Genomic DNA, 18,988 nt, shown 5'->3' with positions numbered 1-18,988 from the left:
TTGGTTGAACCCTTGCAGTGTTGTGCAACAGTACAACAACTCGTCATTTCGCCATTAAGGCCATTATACACTCACTGGCCACTTTATTAGGTACACCTCGCTAGCACCAGGTTGGATCTCTTTTTGTCTTCAGAAGTGCCTTAACTCTTTGTAGCACAGATTCAACAAGGTGCTGGAAACAAACCTCAGAGGTTTCGGTTCATTCTGACATAAAAGCATCACACATTTGGTGCAGATTTGTCAGCTGCATATGATGTTCTATCACATCCCAAAGGTGCTCTACAAGATTGCGATCTGGTGACTGTGGAGGTGTTTTTTTAAACGATAATCAGCTGGCACTAAGGGGCCCAAAGTATGCAAGAAAATATCCCCCACACCATTACTTCATCCCCAGCAGCCTGAACAAGGTGGGATCGATGTTTTTGTGCTGTTTGTGGAACATTCTGATGCTACCATCTGAAGGCTGCAGCAGAAATCGAGACTCCTGAAACCAGGCAACATTTATCCAAACATCTAATGTCCAAGTTTGGTGAGCCCGTGCAAATTGTGGGTTCAGTTTCCTGTTCTTTGCTGACGTCACTGGCATCATGGTGTGCATAGTTTGGTTGTAACATTGGCTGTTATTTGAGTTTCTGTTGTCTACCTATCTGTTCAAAGCATCTGACCATTCTCCTCTGACCTCTGACACCAATGAGGTATTTTCTCCAAGAGAAGTGCCGCTCACTCACTGGATATTTTCTCTTTTTCCGACGATCAGACCATTCTTGTAAAGAGGTGGCTGTGCAGCAAAATCCAAGCAGATCAGCAGTTTCTGAAATACAGCAGACCATGCCACGTTCAAAGTCACTTCAATCGTCTTTCTTCTCTAATCTGATGCTTAGTTTGAACTTCAGCAGCTCCTCTTGACCAGTCTGCATGCATAAATACATGGACCTGAAGCCATGTGATTGGCTAATTAAATATTTATGTTAAGGAGAGGTTGAATACACCCTAATAAAGTGTCCAGTAAGTGTGTTAACTTATTACCTCTTGCTATTATTGGGCCACGATCAATAAGTAATACAATAATTTAAAAATAACAACACACTAAAATCAAGCGTTGTTGAAGTCTATTTTATTTATTATACCTTCCAGTTCTTTTACTTCTTTTATTTATTTATTTATTTTTATTCTTTTCTGTTCTCAGTTCCTCTTTGAAACCTATTCCAAGTTTGTTTTTGAAGACGACGATGAAAGTGTGTTTTACGCTTCCTTTTTAGAGGGCGTCCCTCCGCGGAGACACATCCTGACGCACCGTCAGGCACAAAGAGATCTGAAGTTGGGTGAATATATCCTCGAGTAGTGCCGAGTCATGCAAACTGGCTTCTGCTGTTGTGATACCACTTTTTTTTTCTTCACTCTTTTGTGAAGTAGGCAAATTACGAGAGCGAGTCGGCGCTCTGAGGCATTGTGTACTTTGGCACAACATCACTGCAGTCCCACACCAGCACAGGCGGAGTGCGCGTGTTTGTACTGGAGTTAGTTTAGGGATGTAAGGGCCCAGAGCGCTCCCTCCCTCCCTCCACCCACCCCACCCCCTCCCTCCCTCCTCTGGCCTTAGCAGCACGGGGGCACCTGCACGCCTGCGCTAAGCTCTCCCAGCCCCTCCATCATCTGTCCCTTAGCTCCCACATCCATTACAGGGCAGGACTGATAGCATTTGCATGTAGACCGAAAGAGGGACAGAAAGAGAGGGAGGGGGAGAGAGAGAGATGTAAGAGTGAAGCAGGGGGAGGCGGAGGGAGCATATGACACAAAGGAGAGGGAGAGAGAGATCAGAGCATTAGAGATAGGAAGAGGGAGAGGGAGGCTGCAGATATCGATGGTGTTAACGATGGAGCGTTAGGATCCAGGGAGGTGACAGTTAGCCAGACCCACGGCTGGGGGTAAAGACATTTGAGGAGGGGGGGACTCCTCCTCGGTGAGCTCAGGGGGAGGCGGAGGGAGGAGGAGGAGGATGGGCCTCGAACACGGACTTGCAATGGCACTGCAAAAATTGGATTAAAGCAGTATGGTAACGTTTTCTGATTTCCTTTTTTTTCTTTCCTTTTTTTAATTTTTCATTTTCATTTTTCCTGCGCTGCTTGTGTCTCGTCCTCGCGTACTCGCTGGCATCACGTCCCCGCGCGTCTCCCGCTGAGTGAAGAATGCACAGGCATCACCCTGTCCTCTTGTTTTCACGCCATAGACATCTGCCATCTCCATCCTCATCCTCACCGCTTCTCTCCCGACCTTCAGGAGCCTCGGCTTCATCCACGGCGTCGCTCCGTGGACCTATTATTATTATTATTATTATTATTATTATTATTATTATTATTATTATTACACGTTTAAACAGAGACACCGCGTCAGGTTTGAGCACCACCGCAGCCGTCGCTATATGCCGATTTGCGCTTTTTTTGTTGCCTGTTTTCACCCATATGTAACGCCGGACATTGCACCCCAACTCACCCCGCCTCACCCCCTCTGTCCTGCGAGTGACAGCCACTCAAAAAAGCATCCCACTTTTTATTCATCTATTTTTTCAAAGATCAGAAAAAATGATTTGTTGTTTTTCCATCACGGGGCTGCAGTCATGCGTTTTCCTCTCCATCACACCGTGATTGTAACCTACTTTTACAATCACAGCGCGTGCTCATTTCACGCAGTCGCGCAGATATAATGTAAAATAAATCCTCGCGCCATCCCGCAGACAGAAACGAGAGCAGTGCTGTGAGATATTTCTCACAGCACTGCTCTCGTCATGTGTGAGCCCAAGCTCGTGTCTGAGGGTCTGATTGCTGCGTTTTGACGTCAGGCTGAGAGTCATTATCAAACGCGCCATCTGCCAAAGCCGCACATAAACATATAATACTGACCAGGGAATCCCCGCGTGGATCTGTCAGCGCGGGGTCTCGTCGTGTAAAAGGGATTACATCCTCAGGCTGTTATGTTTTTTGTTTTTCTGAAGGAAAAGTCAGACGCGCGTTCAGGCAGAAATAGATTTACATAAACGCTCAGCGTGTCTTTAGCATTAAAGTACACGCCACGTGCTGCACACCTTCGTGGGTTTACATGTGCAGTTTGCTTCGATCTTAACTAATCGTCATCGTCGTCGTCTTCTTCTTCTTCTTCTTCTTCGTTTTTTGAGGCTCAGCAGGGCAGGAAGCATCATCTAATTAATGCATGGTGGCCTTTCTATGTGGTCTGTAATCTCTCCGCTAGATCGGTTAAAGTTAATGTGCGCCGAGTGGGCAAAATGACACATTTTGACAGTCTAAACTGATCCCATCGAAGAAGGTTTATTTATTTTGTTGAGTGATTTTACTGAGGTTACTCAAGTGTTTTGTTTCTGGCAGTTGAGATCTGGAAAATATAATCTGCAGTTTAGAAAAACAGAAGAAATTTTGTTTCCTGCAGAAAGTAAAGATTCAAATACTTTACATTTTGTCTGTTTCTGTGAAGAGAATTTTTTGAATTACACACAACTAAAAATGAACTGAGTGTTTTATGTATGCGACTTCTATGATGTACTTTAATTATAAACGAAGCATTACTGTTTTATTGTCATACAGCACCAGTCTTGAGCCAACCCTTGTTTCTTTATATTTTGCTTCGGCTTTCCAAAGGTCTTTCAAAGTTTTTTCTCACTTTCAGTCCAGTCCTTGTACCTTGTACCTATTAGTCATTCAAGAACAAAAACAGCATCTAACTCAAGGGATGAACCAGTGTTGTCTCTATATGTAACAGAACATTAGCAAAGAACCGATTTTAAATTGCATCATATCTAATAAATATTTAATAATAGATTTTTTAATAAGTCTAATCTAGGCACTTTGTTACTAGCAGCCTGTCACAACAGCATATAACTTGTTTCCATTTCTTTAGCTGAATCTTTGAATAATGCTTAATATAAAGTTTAAACAGTATTTTTTCAACAACAAGGTCATTCCCAAAGAGCTACTGGCTGAAAGCTGGCACAGCGTGTAATGTGTCCTTAAGAAAATTGAGGAAACTGCAAGAGTGGACAAAAGAAGAAATGGCAGGCCTAAAAACGCTACAGCAGATGAAGAATATCTGAAAGTCATGTCCAAAAAAAAGAAAAGAAAAGGAAAGGAAAGGAAAGCCCTGACACAGGACCTAAAAGATGCATCTGACCTTGAATGTCCTTCAAGTATGCTGGATATCCCTGAAGGCTACTTAAAGAAATTACAAAAATTACAAGACAGCTTGAGTAAGAGAGTTCAGTAAGAGAGTTCAGGCGGTCATAACAAAATATTGAATTTCAAGCTCATTGGAGTTGTACAAACTCTGCTTGCCTTAGTGTGCTGTATTTATGTTAAGTTTGCACATGTAAATCGCTGCACCTATTTCCCATTAAAACACATAGACATTAGGAGTGGCTCAAGACTTTTGCACAGTAATGTTTATATGAGTATAACACCAATAATAACAGTAGTACCCGTGTTGGCACCACATGTCTGCAGATGAACTTCTTTTCTTGTATAACCCAGTCTGTGAAGAGTCAGCTACAGTGAAGATGCTTCTCCAGCGCCGTTTATCTGAATAACCTTTGTTATCTCTACTTTTACACTTTTATACTGATGAGGCACTGATTCCTTAGTTTGACTAACACCTCTAATGTATCTGGAGCAGTTGTAGCTCTCTTTTCACCCCTGAATAGCAAGTCACTGCCCTCTTGTCCCCTCAGCTGGACAAGAGTGAGGTGGCAACTCTAGGCCTGCCCTCCACTACCAGCCATGGAGGCTCTGACACCAACATCAGCATGGACGGAGCGGGGGCAGCAGCGGCGGTGGGGTCTGTGTCTGGGGGCATGGCGGGGGGAGCGGAAGGTGCTGTGGCCGGTGAGCCGCAGCGGACACGTGCTGCTCTGGAGCATCTGCAGCAGAAGATCCTAAAGGTCACCGAGCAGATTCGCGTGGAGCAGGAGGCGCGTGACGACAACGTGGCGGAGTACCTGAAGTTGGCTCACAACGCGGACAAACAGCAGGCGTCCAGAATCAAGCAAGTGTTCGAGAAGAAGAACCAGAAATCAGCACAGACTATTGCGCACTTACACAAAAAACTAGAGCACTACCACAAGAAGCTGAAGGAGATAGAGCAGGTAAGTGTGTGTGTGTGTGTGTGTGCACGTGTTTTTCTTCGTGGTCTGTTGGAACATTTATCTTATGAGTGACTTGAACAAGTGTTCAGTCTATCTTTGGGAGCGCAGTTGAGTCCAGAAATAGACTGATGATTTCCCAAACACTTATTTAAACCAGTGCATCCCCCCTGTGTCTCACCTGATTCTTCACAGGGCCTGCTTTCCTCATCTGTGTTATGAGGGTTAAAACTTACCCTCATAACATGATCAGCTCTCTCCTTTAGGATCCTCCACTTCTCTGCTTCCTCATTCCTTTTCCCCTCTTCACAGAATGGGCCGGCCCGGCAGCCGAAGGATGTCCTGCGGGACATGCAGCAGGGACTGAAGGACGTGGGGGCCAACGTTCGTGCTGGGATAAGTGGATTCGGAGGTGGAGTAGTTGAAGGGGTTAAAGGAGGAGTTTCTGCTCTCACGCACACGGCTGTTGTCTCCAAGCCACGAGAGTTTGCCAGTCTTATAAGAAACAAGTTTGGCAGTGCTGATAACATTGCTCACCTAAAAGACACGCTAGAGGACGGAGTTGGGGGCCACGCTGAAGACACCCCCACGCCCCGCGCCTTGAGTGGAAGCGCCACCCTGGTCTCCAGCCCGAAGTACGGCAGCGACGACGAGTGTTCCAGCGCCACGTCCGGATCCGGAGCGGGCAGTAATTCTGGTGGGGCTGGTGGAGGAGGAGGAGGAGGTATGTTAGGCCCAACAATGGGGAGCCCCAGATTGGATGGGCACCACCACCACCACCATCACATGCATAGTTCATGGGACTCTTTACTTGAGGGTCTGCAGGAGATCAAGACCAGCCAGACGCACATGGAGGACGCCATCGAGGACATGAAGGGCCAGCTGCAGAGCGACTACTCTTACATGACTCAGTGCCTGCAGGAAGAGAGATACAGGTAGATGATCCTGCAAAGAAAAGCAATCACTAACGTGCTACACTGAACATCAAGATGCAATTCACACAAGGAAAAAACAACTCAACTCAGTCCCAACTGCTCCTTTTAAAATCATTATTAAATATGTACTTTAGAGCAGGGGTGTCAAAATTAAGGCCCAGGGGCCAAAAGTGGCCGGAAAAGTGCCGCCCACTAGACGTTATTGGAAAATGTGAAGGAGGGCATCGAGTTTGAAATTTCTGACTACATTTTCAGAGGTTTTACAGCTTTTCCTTCTGATAAACACCTCCCCTCTAACAGTGCATGCAACACAAATTAATTATTCACTTAATAATTCATTATTAATTAAGTAATAGATAAACAACAATAGCACTCAGAGAGCACAACTCCCCCTGAAGGTCAAGGAGTATACTAAAGCTTTTGTTTTGCAACATGCTGTCTGACCATTGACCTATGACCTTAAAGCCTTACATGCTAGTGTATTTTATTATCTTTACCCAGATGATTGGTGCAGAATCGGCCAAAATCTTTGGCTTCAATAAGCTGCAATAACTTCAGATTTTGACATATCTTCATGCAGTGTGTGATTTTGTCATCGTGATCAATTAGGGCATCATATTGAAAAAATTAAAAGCGTGTTCTCTCCATGCCCTTTCAAATGTTTTATTTAACCTTGGGTGCTAGAAAATGAAGGTCAAGGTCAAATGCTTAGCCAACCTAGGTAATCATGTTATTCAAGCCTGGTATACTGTTGTGAAGATTGAAGATCCATAAAACACTGTGGGTAATATAAAGTTTATACTGATTTTTACATTCGGTGTGACCATGACCAGATATCCTCCCAAATGAAATCAGCTGAGCTCTTATTGATCTCTACCATCACACAAAATCTCAAGATGGTAGATGGTAGAGAGCTGTGAACACTAGACTGCCAACAAACAAACAACCAGAGGATGAATTAAATACAAGGAAACTTCCATTTTTTTCGCCCTCTACTAAATGTATGTTTTGTACAATGAGTCCACAATAAAAAATAAAAAAAAGAAGGAGAAATAACATCACAGTGATTAAATATGTAGATAAACCATGTAAAACAAGTTTGTCATGCATGCTTTGGAGTACAGTGTGTGCTGCGCTGTGTGTTCAGGTACGAGCGACTTGAAGAGCAGCTGAATGACCTGACGGAGCTGCACCAGAATGAGATGACCAACCTGAAACAGGAGCTCGCCAGCATGGAGGAGAAAGTTGCCTACCAGTCGTATGAGAGGGCGAGAGACATTCAGGTAAAAACAAAGACTCTGATAGATCGTTGGAGACTTTGGAGTTTGCTAGAAGTTGGGATCAGAGCTGTGTGTGGGCAATATGTTTCTCCAAAACCTGTATATGCTTCAAAGACGTGAAGGTACAACCTGTTTACTGACTGCGATTTTCAGAGGTAGTCTCAACTCTGACTAAAGCAGTTGAATTAAGACATTATCGCTCCCTGTAAAAAGGTGTCTTAGATTTTCAGGCCTTTTAATGAGGTTTTGAAAAACAAAATCGCACTAAGTGGGTTCATTTCTTTGGGATCTGCACACACAGGAGGCAGTCGAGTCATGCCTGACCCGCATCACCAAGTTGGAGCTGCAGCAGCAGCAGCAGCAGGTTGTCCAGTTAGAAGGAGTGGAGAATGCCAACGCTCGAGCTCTGCTGGGGAAGCTCATCAACGTCATCCTGGCGCTCATGGCCGTGCTGCTGGTCTTCGTCTCCACTCTGGCCAACTTCATCACCCCTCTGATGAAGACCCGGGCCCGCGTAGCCGCCACCGTCCTGCTGACAATGCTGCTGTTCGTGCTGTGGAAGCAGTGGGACTTTGTGGAGCTGTGGCTGCTGCCCAGCTAAGCTTCCTGAAAGACACTCTATAGGAGGAGGAGGAGAAGGAGGAGGAGGGGACCAGAGAAGCTGATTCCAGCTCAGTTCGCCATCACTGAAGGGACCCAGAGACTGAAGTGAAATGAAAGCCACTGCGGCCAGTTCCCTTTGAGTTTGAAGGCGGAGTGGGAGAGAACAAAGCACGGCACTTTTTAGTCGAGACCCGGCCTACAGGGAGCGCCGAGAGGTGTTTACAGAGCAAAAACAAGTGAAATTCTCTGCTTGCCAAGTGACAAAAGACTTCCTTTCCTCTCACCCACATGTACCGGCACTGATGACCAACCGTCGATCGCATCGCTGTCACCAAAAACTGAGTTTCTTGCAAGAAATCTTTGGCCTTTTTCTAATGATTTATGATACATTCATTACAAAGACAGGAGCAAAAATAAAATGCCCGATCATGTTTGCTGTAATCTTCATGTTGAAGCTAATGCGTATTTGAGAGGAACAAGGCTTTTTTTTTCTTTTCTCCATGAATGTTATGTGCTCATGCATGTCCTCATATGTGCACTGAGATGCATCTAGCTGGCATGAGTTAACATGTCATTACTGACAGACTGAATCTTCTATAACTGCCATTTTGGTGTCAGAATTGCAGCGCGGATCTGTCGTATCTCCACTCGGTGTCATTCCCGGTTTGTTTCACATTCTTCTCTGGTGTTGAAGCAGTGCTTTTTCTTCCGTTTTCCTTTTTTTTTTCTCTCTTGCAAATGAATGAATAGTTAAAAAAAATCTGCTACAATTCACCATACTGACTCAACAGTGTAAAAATCTGCTCTGTCCACAAATGCATTTTCATATTATATCTATTGTAGAACTGCTACTATCCACAGTGTCAACTTAACTGGCATGTTCAAAGTTTATATCCAGTTTGCAAAAAAAAGAAAGAATTATTGCTGTTTTATTAAACAATGTAAGAAATAAATGATTTCATATATTAGGCTGACCTTGAGTCATCTCCTCATCGTCCTTCATGCCGACACCTGCTTTTCTTTTCTTTTTTAACTTTTAAAAACGTTTTTGCATATGCAGGCCCCAAAGTGTATTCTCTTTTGATTGCTTATAATAATTGTAAGATTATTGCATATAAATAGGTGGTTTTGCTGTTACAATGTGAATGCATGGGAAGCATAAAAAAGCAGCAGTTAGTGGATAAAGCTCCAGCTCTGACTGTGTGCATAATCATCTGATCACCTTTGGTTGCAAGAGGTAGGCCAGAGGGACGGGTAAATGTTAGTTTGCAGTGAGCTTGGCCATCCTTTTGCTCCACCCTTGACCATCGCATACAAACAAAGTAACATAGATCTTCCATAAAAGTCAGATATGAAGCATGGAAAAAGGGAAATTTAGGAGCTTCCAGTGTGAAAGAGTCCCATAAGCTGATTGGTCTTAAGCATTTAAACACGTACACATACCTTAAGGAAGCATTTGTAGAATGTGGTTTCAGACACTGTTGGCATATTTTTGGATCATAATTACTGATTCATATCTTTTTCATTTGGGAGTGGCGGTCACGCCCCTGATCACTTTACTGTTAAGGCAAGAAAGAGATTTACATTTGATTATGAGCACCATCCTTGGCTGGATCAGATTATATTTCTAAGAACACATTAGTGGTTAGGCCTCGGATCAGCTGTGCATCCATCTGCTAACCTGATTATTTCAGTTCTACTTTACTCTCTTGGCTCAGCCATGAAGCTAAATTCATGAAGCTGCTCATAACCTTCTTTTAATCAGAATCACCACTCCCTCTGGAAAAATACTATATAAATAAATAAATAAATAAATGAGCAAGAGAACCAAAGCATCTCAATTTTGTTTTGTCTTTTTAATAATTACTGTCAGGCAAAACCCATATGACCATTACATTTATGACAGGTATTCTTACAGTACACGACAGAACTCAAGGGGATCAGAGCCGGTGGCATGGCCACACCTGACCGCTAAAAAGTAAGACATTCATCGTCATTAGATTGTTCCAACTGTCACAGAGTTCACAAATGTATTTTGCATTTGACTCGTATCAAACACAGTTTTTCTTGACAACCTAGCAAAATCTAAAGACCTCGATAGAAACAGCAGAGTAGAAAAAAATAAAATTAAAAAAACAACAGAAAAAACCCAAAACACATTGTATATAACAAGCAGAAGAATTCCTGATTTTCTTAAATTTCCTGTCAAGATGCGAGATGTACAATATATTGCTTTCAGGTGCTCAACTCAAAAATGGGTACCCCCAAAAAACAGATAAAAGAAAGAAAGAAAAAGAAACCACACATTCTTCGGTATCTACCCTTTAACTCGCGTCCCGTCTCCGGCAGGTTAAGAGATGCGGCGTGTCCAACCCAGGCTCAGACCGGTCTAACCGCAGGAGGAGGAGCAGACACTTCAAGGTGTTACGGGAGCCGTCAGCAACAGCTCCTCCCGCAGCTTTCCACTGAGAGTCTGAAACTCGTGCTTTTTGCTTCTTTTCATGGAACAGAGCGGCTACAAAATAAACTAAAAACAAAAACTATTCGTGTTCACTGAGAGCCTTGAGCCTAAGACACAGTATCCAGTCACAGCAGTACATCTGAGGGAGAGGACATGATGAGATACAAATGACACAGGGGTGAGTATTAAAAGTTTCCATAACTGACGTTTCACGATAATTAAAAAAGCTGAGCAGAAGGCAACATGGAGCGTGGACCCTCAGTGCGGTCGCTGGCAACGTTAAAAATGTGTCGCTTCTTGTAAAACTCAGCGGTCAAATGCACGATTACGTGTAAAAATGCACATCGTCAACATTACTGTGACCAAACGCTCCGAAGTCCAGAATCCGTGTTGCCTTTTTAATGTAAAATGCTGTCTCGGGGAGAGCGCCTGGTTGTTCCCAGACTCAACAGACACGAGCCTGATGGTTGTTGTTGTTGTTCAGCAGGACAGAGTCCGACCACAGTCTTCAGGCCAGGAATCAATACGCTGGTCCTACAGGCTGAGAAACCTGGGCTTCATTTACGAAAACGTTTTCTGACCGAGTCAAAAGTAAGACGCAAACCCAGAGCTTTCTGATCTACTAGCTATGGCAACATTACTCACCACTATCATACTTCTTATCTGGATTGTGCTGCTAAAATGTAATGACATCTGGGAAAGCATCAGAAAACCTTTTCATGAATGCAGCCCTAAGTTTCCACGCACAGGTTATCATCACAGCGAGAGGTACCTAAGCAGACCTCTGGGTATAGAAGAGAATATAGGCCTGAGTGTTGCACACTTCCTCCACACTGCAAACCTTCATCTCAGAGTCATTACAGTGGACCCAGAAACCTGAGGATAGCAAATGCACATTAAAAAAGATGTTAAAAAAAACAGCAACAGCACAGCAGAACATTTGCATCTTAAATAAATCACAGGATGCTGTGTGCTCTTCCTCACCTCCTTCTGTATTGTAGCAGTATGCGGTGTAGTGCCCTGAGCCGAAGCCTTTACCGTGATGCATAACTACAGCAGACAGATCGTAGGTGTAGCCTCCTCTGTGGACAGAGTGACCTGAGCCTGTGCAGCAGTATGGTTTGATGTTCAGAACCTGGTCAAAGGCCACATGGACGCCGATTTTCTCCCTGTGGTTCCGCCCCGACCATCTGCCGTACAACAGGCGATAGTTAGTGTTGCTACACTTCACAAGCCTCATCTTACAAAAAAAATAAATAAAGGTTGAGCACCCCAAGTTCACAACGACAACACAAACAGAAAAAACAAGATCAAAACTACAGGAAATCCTGAAATTTCTTTGAGAAATTTCAAAGAACTTGGTTTGGAAGTAAAAAGAAAAAAAATTATATATATCAGCCTTTACAGAAACTTGCCTGAAGCGTTTGAGGTGCAGCCGGAGAACCTGAGGTAAACGGTAGATCAGAAGCTGCTTACATGCTTCTGACAGAACTAAGGGTTTGTGGGATGATTTCCGTCTTCTTTCTGAAACCATGAAACAAGGAGATGACAGGTTACTGATGCGAGGCTTTGTTTCCGCTGCACAAGTGACGCTTTCTTACAAAATCTCAGGCTTTGCGAAAGTGTTGTGTGGCTCTCTCAAAGGCTGCCAGCCTAGTTTTTAAGTCACTGCCTCCGCCGGAGCTGCCAGCAGGAGATTAAAGAGCTTCTTAGACAATGAATAAATAAATAACACCGTTGGCTTCATTAATCTGTTGAAAGCATTCAGTCATTCAGGTAAAGGTCACTTTACACATTAAATGTTCCTCACGGGTACATTCAGATGCACCCACAGTTCTACAGTGTTCTCTGTATGCATACCATGGGTGAAATCTGACAATACATTACCTGACAAATCATACTTGAGGTAAGTGTTTACACTTTACTGATGTTTATTTGATGATTTGGGACCACAAGACTTCGCACTTCAGTAAATACAGCAGCTTTTACCTCACCTTCTTGAAATGAATTACTTTTTTTTCCATTTTTTCCTGATAGATTCTGTCTCCATTCCAGTGAAAACTTCTAAGTACATAACTGGAAAATCTGTTTTCTAGTAGCGGGGTGACTAGTTGTTCTGTTTACTTAGAAGAAGAAATGGCTACTTTAGTAGGAAAAACGCAGGAAAACAGAACACTGGTACTTGAATGCAGCTTACATTTCTGGATGTATGCGAAACCGGCAGCCTGAAATTTGTCTCAAAACCCTACATGACCATGTGATGTGATCTGTGCGTGCCAGGCGATTCGTGAGTAGGAGGATGTCTGTAAAGTTACAGAGATTTGTATGCACAGAAATTGTGAGCAGCTGATCAGTATTCATTCAATATTTATTCAAATGTGGATGTGCGCATTTGTAAAACAGTTTTACGTGTGGTAAAATTGCTTTGAAATTGTGTGTGGACTGAAGCACCTGCTTGTGTGTCCTCAAACGCTACACACAAATCAATACACACATTTGTAAATCTTGGTTTATGCATTTGGATCACACTGAATGCATGTGTAACACTTCGGAGACGAACTTCTCTCCATCCTGAAAATTCAAGTCTTTTAACTGAGAACGTCGGGAAACACATGCATGCAGTCGTAATCCTGCGCAATCCTCTTCATTTATGCGACAGTTTGCATGTTACTATTGTGCGTCTGATGAGAATGAAATGACAGCTTTTAATTAGTCATGACCCGGGTGTGCGTTTAGTTCCGATGCCATCAGATTAACAGGAAAATGTTCTGTACGCTTCATTTTTACAAGTTGCTGTCCTGACATTCTCCTCAGTTATTCTTAGAAATACCTCGCAAGTAAACTGCATTAACCTTTAAAGAAAAAGCAGGGTCCGGAGTCAAAATGAATAAATCATGAAGGGAAATCTATAACTTTAAGTTCCACTTTGGATAATAACTTATTTAAAATTTAAAATTCCCATTAGAATCCAAATTCATGACATTCATCATGTGAACCCAAGTGTATGGTCCACTATCCAGTTCTCTGTCTGATGAATCAATAGAATAATTTAACTGCTAATTGATATTTTAGGGTTGATAAACAGCTTTATCAGAATGCATCCAAGTTGTCATATAATAGGCAGATATCCTGAAATAATACAGATTTATTCAACTCGAGCTTAAGAAGCAAAGTCTTATCAGCTAATAATGAACTTAAGACGAGCTTGGCTTGTGGTGCATTAAACATTGTACTGACTGTTGCAGTGGTTGCAGGCGTAGATGCTGCCTTCAAGAGCCTCCATCTCTGTAAACTTGGACAGCATCTCAGTGAGGGTGCAGCTACGCTGGTAAGCCGTCGAGCTCGAGCCTTTGTCTATGCTGTGGTATCGCTCTGGAAACTCCAAAGACAAATCCCAGAATGGCTCTACTGTGTTAGACTTGTGCTTACAGGATAGGCATGTCACCTAAAACATACACAGAGAAGATGAGGAACACAAACAAAGGTGAGTTTGATGATGATTCCAAGTTTCAGCTGTAGCAGAACTCTGAAAAGTGCAAACAAATAAATAAACAATGATTTAATAAATAAAACAAAAATACCTGCCAGAATTACAAAACCAGACACTTCCCCATTCTAACTACATCCCAGCACAGGTTTATGCTCTTCATACATGATCACAATCAATCAACCGTCTTCTGGCTTTGGCCTGCTCTCCCAGGCAACTGCTTAACCCACCGTGTCTCTGCATTTTATTCTTTAATGCAGATATATGCCTCTTTTTTATTACTAAACTCACGATCTTAACTGTGATTGGTCAAACCCTGCAAACAGAGCTGAACAGATGCAGTTATGACTTTTTTTGTTTGTTTGTTTGTTCACAACACCCAAAACACATCACCTTGAAGTGGATTTAATTTTGAATTTTAAAAATTAAATTACAATTATAATTGCAGAGTGTCGCCTTTGAAACTGCTGGACCGCTGGACTGGGGGGGTGCTTTCTGTGTAATGCGTGCATGCTGCATGGGAAGCCTTTTGGGTACTCCACCTTGCTCCAACAGTCCAAACACATGCATGTAAGGTTAACTGGTGATTCTAAAGCAGCTATAGGTGTGACAGTGAGCAGGAATAGTTGTCTGTCTCTCTCTGTGTTAGCCATGTGATCGGCTGATGACGTTCCTAGGCTGTACCCTACCTCTCGCCCTATGACAACCAGGATATCTATCATAGGGCTGGTGGATAAGAAAATGCAGAGATATCTTGTGGGCATTTTGCCTTTATTGGGAAGAGGAGACTGCAGATAGAGTGGAAATTTGGACACCACAGAGACAATATACTACAACGCACCATTGTAGTGTAAGTCTGGTCCTCCTCATGCACCACCCTAAATGATTATGGGAATGTGGTGACGTGACGTCACAGTTTTTACATGCAACCACAGACTTGGATTAACTGGAAATCTGTGTCCATGGCATCTGTATCTGCAGCACAGTGTATAAATTTCAGCTTATATGTAATTGATATTAACTGATATGGGCCCTTGTGATTGGTAAGAGCACCTAAGTTGATACCCTTTACTGATGTCAGTGGCCGACGTTTATCTGATGTCTCATGTGAATTTTCTCAGTGTTCAAAGTTAACTGGGGACTAACTGAAGGACAGCTACAGGAGCTGATTACACCTCTTCAAAACAATGACTACAGCTTAACTGTACCCGGTGAAGCATGTTTTTGCAGAAGCATCCCAGAAACAGCACTTACTAAAAATACCACTGGGTCATTTTTTTCTCCTTTTTTATCTTGTCTTCATCTTGTAGGAAGGAAGTTAGACCCAGGAGAGTAAAGAAAATGGTCAATTTTCAAAATAAAAGGCATGAAGACTAAAACGCTATCCTTTTACTTATCACTTATTAATTAACATTTATTACTTATTTTATTATCAGATTTGTGTCTCTGGCACAAAGGGGGAATATAAATATACAGAAATAACAATGAAAGCAAAACAAAACACAAAAGTCAAAATCTTGGCATTAGCCCAGAACTTCACAACAGACATGTAGAAATGGAAAGCAAGAGGGAAAAGAGATAAATACACAAACAAAACAACCTACATCACACTGGACAACACTGACTGCATGCGGCTATAATTTGGGCCAAATACACAAAGTTAGGAGTCTCACCTGGCTGAGTAGCTGCCCGTGAAAGATGGTGTTGAGAACCTTTAGCACTTGCTTGGATAGTTTCCTCTTTGTGATGGGGATGACTATCCGCCGTTTGGACCCCTCTGTGTCCAGCTCCTGCTGCACCTTGTCCAGCAGCTCACACAAGAACTCCTGGGCATCCTGCTGGTCGTATCCACGGAAAGCCGGGATGAGGTTCCACACAGAGTGCAGCATGGCAAAGGGAGATACTAAAGACCACCGGCCTGACCACATGACCCTGAAAAGCGTATGTAACTCATGGCACAGAGACATCTGCTGGCGGGTGGAGCAGCGAGGAGGAGGCGAGACGCTTTCCTTTTTCCCCACGGGCAAATTCCAACAGCCCGCCTTCCCCATACGTCCAAGAGGGTATTCTGCCAGCGCTGTGTTACCACTGCTGACCACACCTCCTGTCACCCCCTTCATCCCCTGGGAGTGGTTGGTCTTGGCCAGTAGCTCCTCAGTCTCACACAGGTCCAAAGTGAGAAAACACTCCCTGAATTTCTGCAGGTGGCTCAGCACTTGCAATATTGAGTTCATGTAGCACGTGTTCCCCAAGTTGCGCAGACCAGTGACCCCCGGAGCGAGTCTCCGCCGTGTGACTGCATGCGTGGAGTAGTATCGCCTCAGTCTGGCAGCTTTGCCATTCTGAGAAGTCTTGCGGGACAGGGTTAAAAGTGAAGGCTTCTTTTGGGCAGGAGGAGGAGGTAGGCGTTCTGGAGGGTCGCGAAATTTGCGTGGAATGAGTGTGATGGTTGAACGTGGCGCCTGAGTAAGAAGCCTAGCACTCTTCCTGGGAGGAACATTGCCAAGTTCTTCCATGAGTCTCTTTTTCACCTCCTTCTTTTGTCTTCTAGCTTCCTCGAGTTTCTCTTTACGCTGATTCTGGAGCTCCTGATGTTTGCTGATCCACATCCGGAGCATTTTCCCCAGGAGTGCTTTCCTCCTGTGCCGCAAGGCCAGCTGCATGGCGGGCTGCGGCCCACTTTCCCCAACCCAGGGAGTACACTCCCCCCCTGTTGAAGAGCGCAGTGAGCGCCTACCCGGGCTCCGAACAGTGGAGAGCGCCCCTCTGAGGAGTTTGAGGTCACCCTCTGCGTTATCGTTGAGTACATAGTCTCCACAGGCAAAGCAAAAAACATCCAGCTCTCGCACCTCCATAGCCAGCGGATGGTGCGACTCCTGAAAGTGTTTGAGTGAGTGCTCCTCCATAAACCGTCCACAGGCCACGTGGGAGCACTTGAGGCAGGCCCACACCGAATCGGTGGTGCTGCAGTCGACACAGTGCCATTTTTGCGGATTAAGGATCGAATGGTCTTGGCCTAGGCGAAGGCGTACCACGTGCTTACAACGATCCATTGCTCCAGATACACATGTGGCCTCAGCGATAGGACACAGGTCCCGCAGCCAAACAGCAACTCATTCTGCAGGGGAAGAAAAAAATAAAGCAAGATTACTGCTGATAGCAGAATCCAGTGTTTTTGTTTTCTGTTTTTCTAATGAAAAGACTGCAGTGTATAAGCAACTGTCACAAAAACAAAAACGAAAGAAGATGTACTAACTGGAAAAGGAGTTTTTGTGATCAAATTCTGGACAACACATCACAACATCTGCAAAGAACACAACAGGACAGTTCAGCCCGATCACCCATGCCCACCGTCAGCACCAGCGGCTCCAGAGAGAGTCTGAGAAATAGGGGTGAAAGCTGCAATGAAAAAACAAAAAACAGACAAAGCAACCACTCCACCCCACAACGACAGAGATAAATCACACACTTCTCCAATTAATGAAAACCAGGCATTTAGGAAATTCTCAAAAATCTATCTTTACACAAAAAGTGGACTGAAAACAAGTGACCATAAAACTTCTTAACAAAAAGTAACATAACCAAATAACTCAGGAAGTGACTTTATTGTGGGAATCTCCTCCAGTTGTGACACTGACTGCCCTGGTTGACATTACTGTGAATAAACGTGGCAAATGATTGACATCTACAGGAATCACACACGGAAAATGAACTGTTATGTCGCTCTCGTTCTTTAAGAAAATCAACATGTGGCCATTTGATCAGGGGCAATAATTAAAACGGAGCTTTCGGGCAAGGAAATGATGACATGAGCGCTTGTCTGTCCATTGAAATGATATTCTTAACGTTAATCGATGTAGTTATGTACCTCACCAGTACCAGCGCTGTGCTACATCACTTTCTTTTTTATCCATCTCTTTGTATAAATGAGCCACTACATTAAAATAATCATAATAACAATGGATAAAAATAATAATGGCAGCATCAACTTTCAGATCGGCGCAACTGTTTTTTTAGTCGCATGCCACGCTTTTTGCAGCACGCTACAAGTTAACCGCCTCAACTCCTGCATGTGATATTCACAAATGTTAGAATTTCTCCACTGTGTCTGTCCGTGTTTTAAAAAGGATGCCTTCTGGCTCAGACAGGCTGGCTCTTAACGCCATGCTAGGCTATCCCACCATCACCATGCTGAAGCCAGAACAAAGAGCAGCCAGAGAGCGACTCTCCAGGAACATCCAACAACTTTGTTGGTCCGAGACAGCCCAGCAGGCAGCAACTTAGCTGCCGCCGCTAACCGTTTTTATCCACGGCGGCTGTGCGTAGGGTTTGCACCGCTTGCCCCCCCAGCTCCTCCCTCCCTTCCCTCTGCTGTGTCTCGCCTAATAACGCGCTGAGTTAAACACGGATTTATTCGCTTGGCTCCAAGCAGCTAACAATTCGCGTTATCTGCTCGCCACAGTTGCTAACGTTAGCTAAGCTGCTAACCTGTTTGTTGAGGACAATCGAAGTTAACCTAACGGCTGCCGTCGGTCGCTAACGTTAAGGCTAGCAAACTGCGCCGTTAACCGTTAAAAAAAACTACCCGGTGACATTCACCGCAGGAAGCCGGCTGCTGAAACGCGGCTCTCGGCCCTATCGGTGCCCCTCAATATATTTGCAACACCTGATAATGGTAAAGCTGGGTAACGTTACCATCGCCAGCATCCATCCATCCGGTGTACACTCAGAGAGCTGCTTGTTGTCCTCCTCACAGATTGAACAACCCAACTCTCGATCCGAGCACAGACCCCGCCGCTCTCATTGGACTGGGGCTGAGCGGGAGCCGGGCTCTCATTGGCGGAAGGGTTGAACAACAGGCAGCAGGATGGACCGTCCGTCCGTCCACCCACAACGGCCACATGGAACAATAACCGAGGCCAGAGTGGAAGCCGGGTTTAAGAGGACAGCCGCTACTCCTGACCCCCGGTGTCCCCGTTAAACCCCGTGCGCGCCATGTGTCAGCTCGGTAGTGTTAATCTGGTAAAATACACCTGAGGCGCGCGCGTGTAGTGTGCGTGTGTTTAGCTTTAAGCGCCCTAT

General features: G+C 44.2%; 2 protein-coding genes across 4 annotated transcripts; one reads left to right on the top strand and one right to left on the bottom strand.

The window, feature by feature from the left end:
• Window positions 1–1,782: 1,782 nt before the first annotated feature.
• tmcc2 (transmembrane and coiled-coil domain family 2) lies at window positions 1,783–8,932 on the top strand. Of its 2 annotated transcripts, none has more exons than XM_063474116.1 (5): window positions 1,783–2,053; window positions 4,730–5,143; window positions 5,453–6,075; window positions 7,223–7,358; window positions 7,657–8,932. In XM_063474116.1, exons 1-5 carry the CDS (start codon window positions 2,051–2,053, stop codon window positions 7,954–7,956), a joined length of 1,476 nt encoding a protein of 491 aa, XP_063330186.1. In that variant the 5' UTR covers window positions 1,783–2,050; the 3' UTR covers window positions 7,957–8,932. The 2 variants fall into 2 exon arrangements, with proteins under 2 accessions (XP_063330186.1, XP_063330188.1); XM_063474118.1 differs by having other exon boundaries at window positions 1,784–2,048.
• An 863-nt stretch (window positions 8,933–9,795) lies between these two features.
• Window positions 9,796–18,715, bottom strand: usp49 (ubiquitin specific peptidase 49). Of its 2 annotated transcripts, none has more exons than XM_063474114.1 (7): window positions 18,602–18,715; window positions 17,163–17,285; window positions 15,580–17,024; window positions 13,657–13,864; window positions 11,835–11,943; window positions 11,404–11,609; window positions 9,796–11,295 (listed from the first exon to the last, which is right to left on the bottom strand). In XM_063474114.1, exons 3-7 carry the CDS (start codon window positions 16,957–16,959, stop codon window positions 11,192–11,194), a joined length of 2,007 nt encoding a protein of 668 aa, XP_063330184.1. In that variant the 5' UTR covers window positions 16,960–17,024; window positions 17,163–17,285; window positions 18,602–18,715; the 3' UTR covers window positions 9,796–11,191. The 2 variants fall into 2 exon arrangements, with proteins under 2 accessions (XP_063330184.1, XP_063330185.1); XM_063474115.1 differs by lacking the exon at window positions 18,602–18,715 and adding an exon at window positions 18,573–18,592.
• Between the last annotated feature and the right edge of the window lie 273 nt (window positions 18,716–18,988).

Source organism: Pelmatolapia mariae, linkage group LG5 (genome assembly GCF_036321145.2).
Source record: "Pelmatolapia mariae isolate MD_Pm_ZW linkage group LG5, Pm_UMD_F_2, whole genome shotgun sequence".
NCBI lineage: Eukaryota > Metazoa > Chordata > Actinopteri > Cichliformes > Cichlidae > Pelmatolapia > Pelmatolapia mariae.
This window is presented reverse-complemented; position numbering and strand designations above follow the sequence as displayed.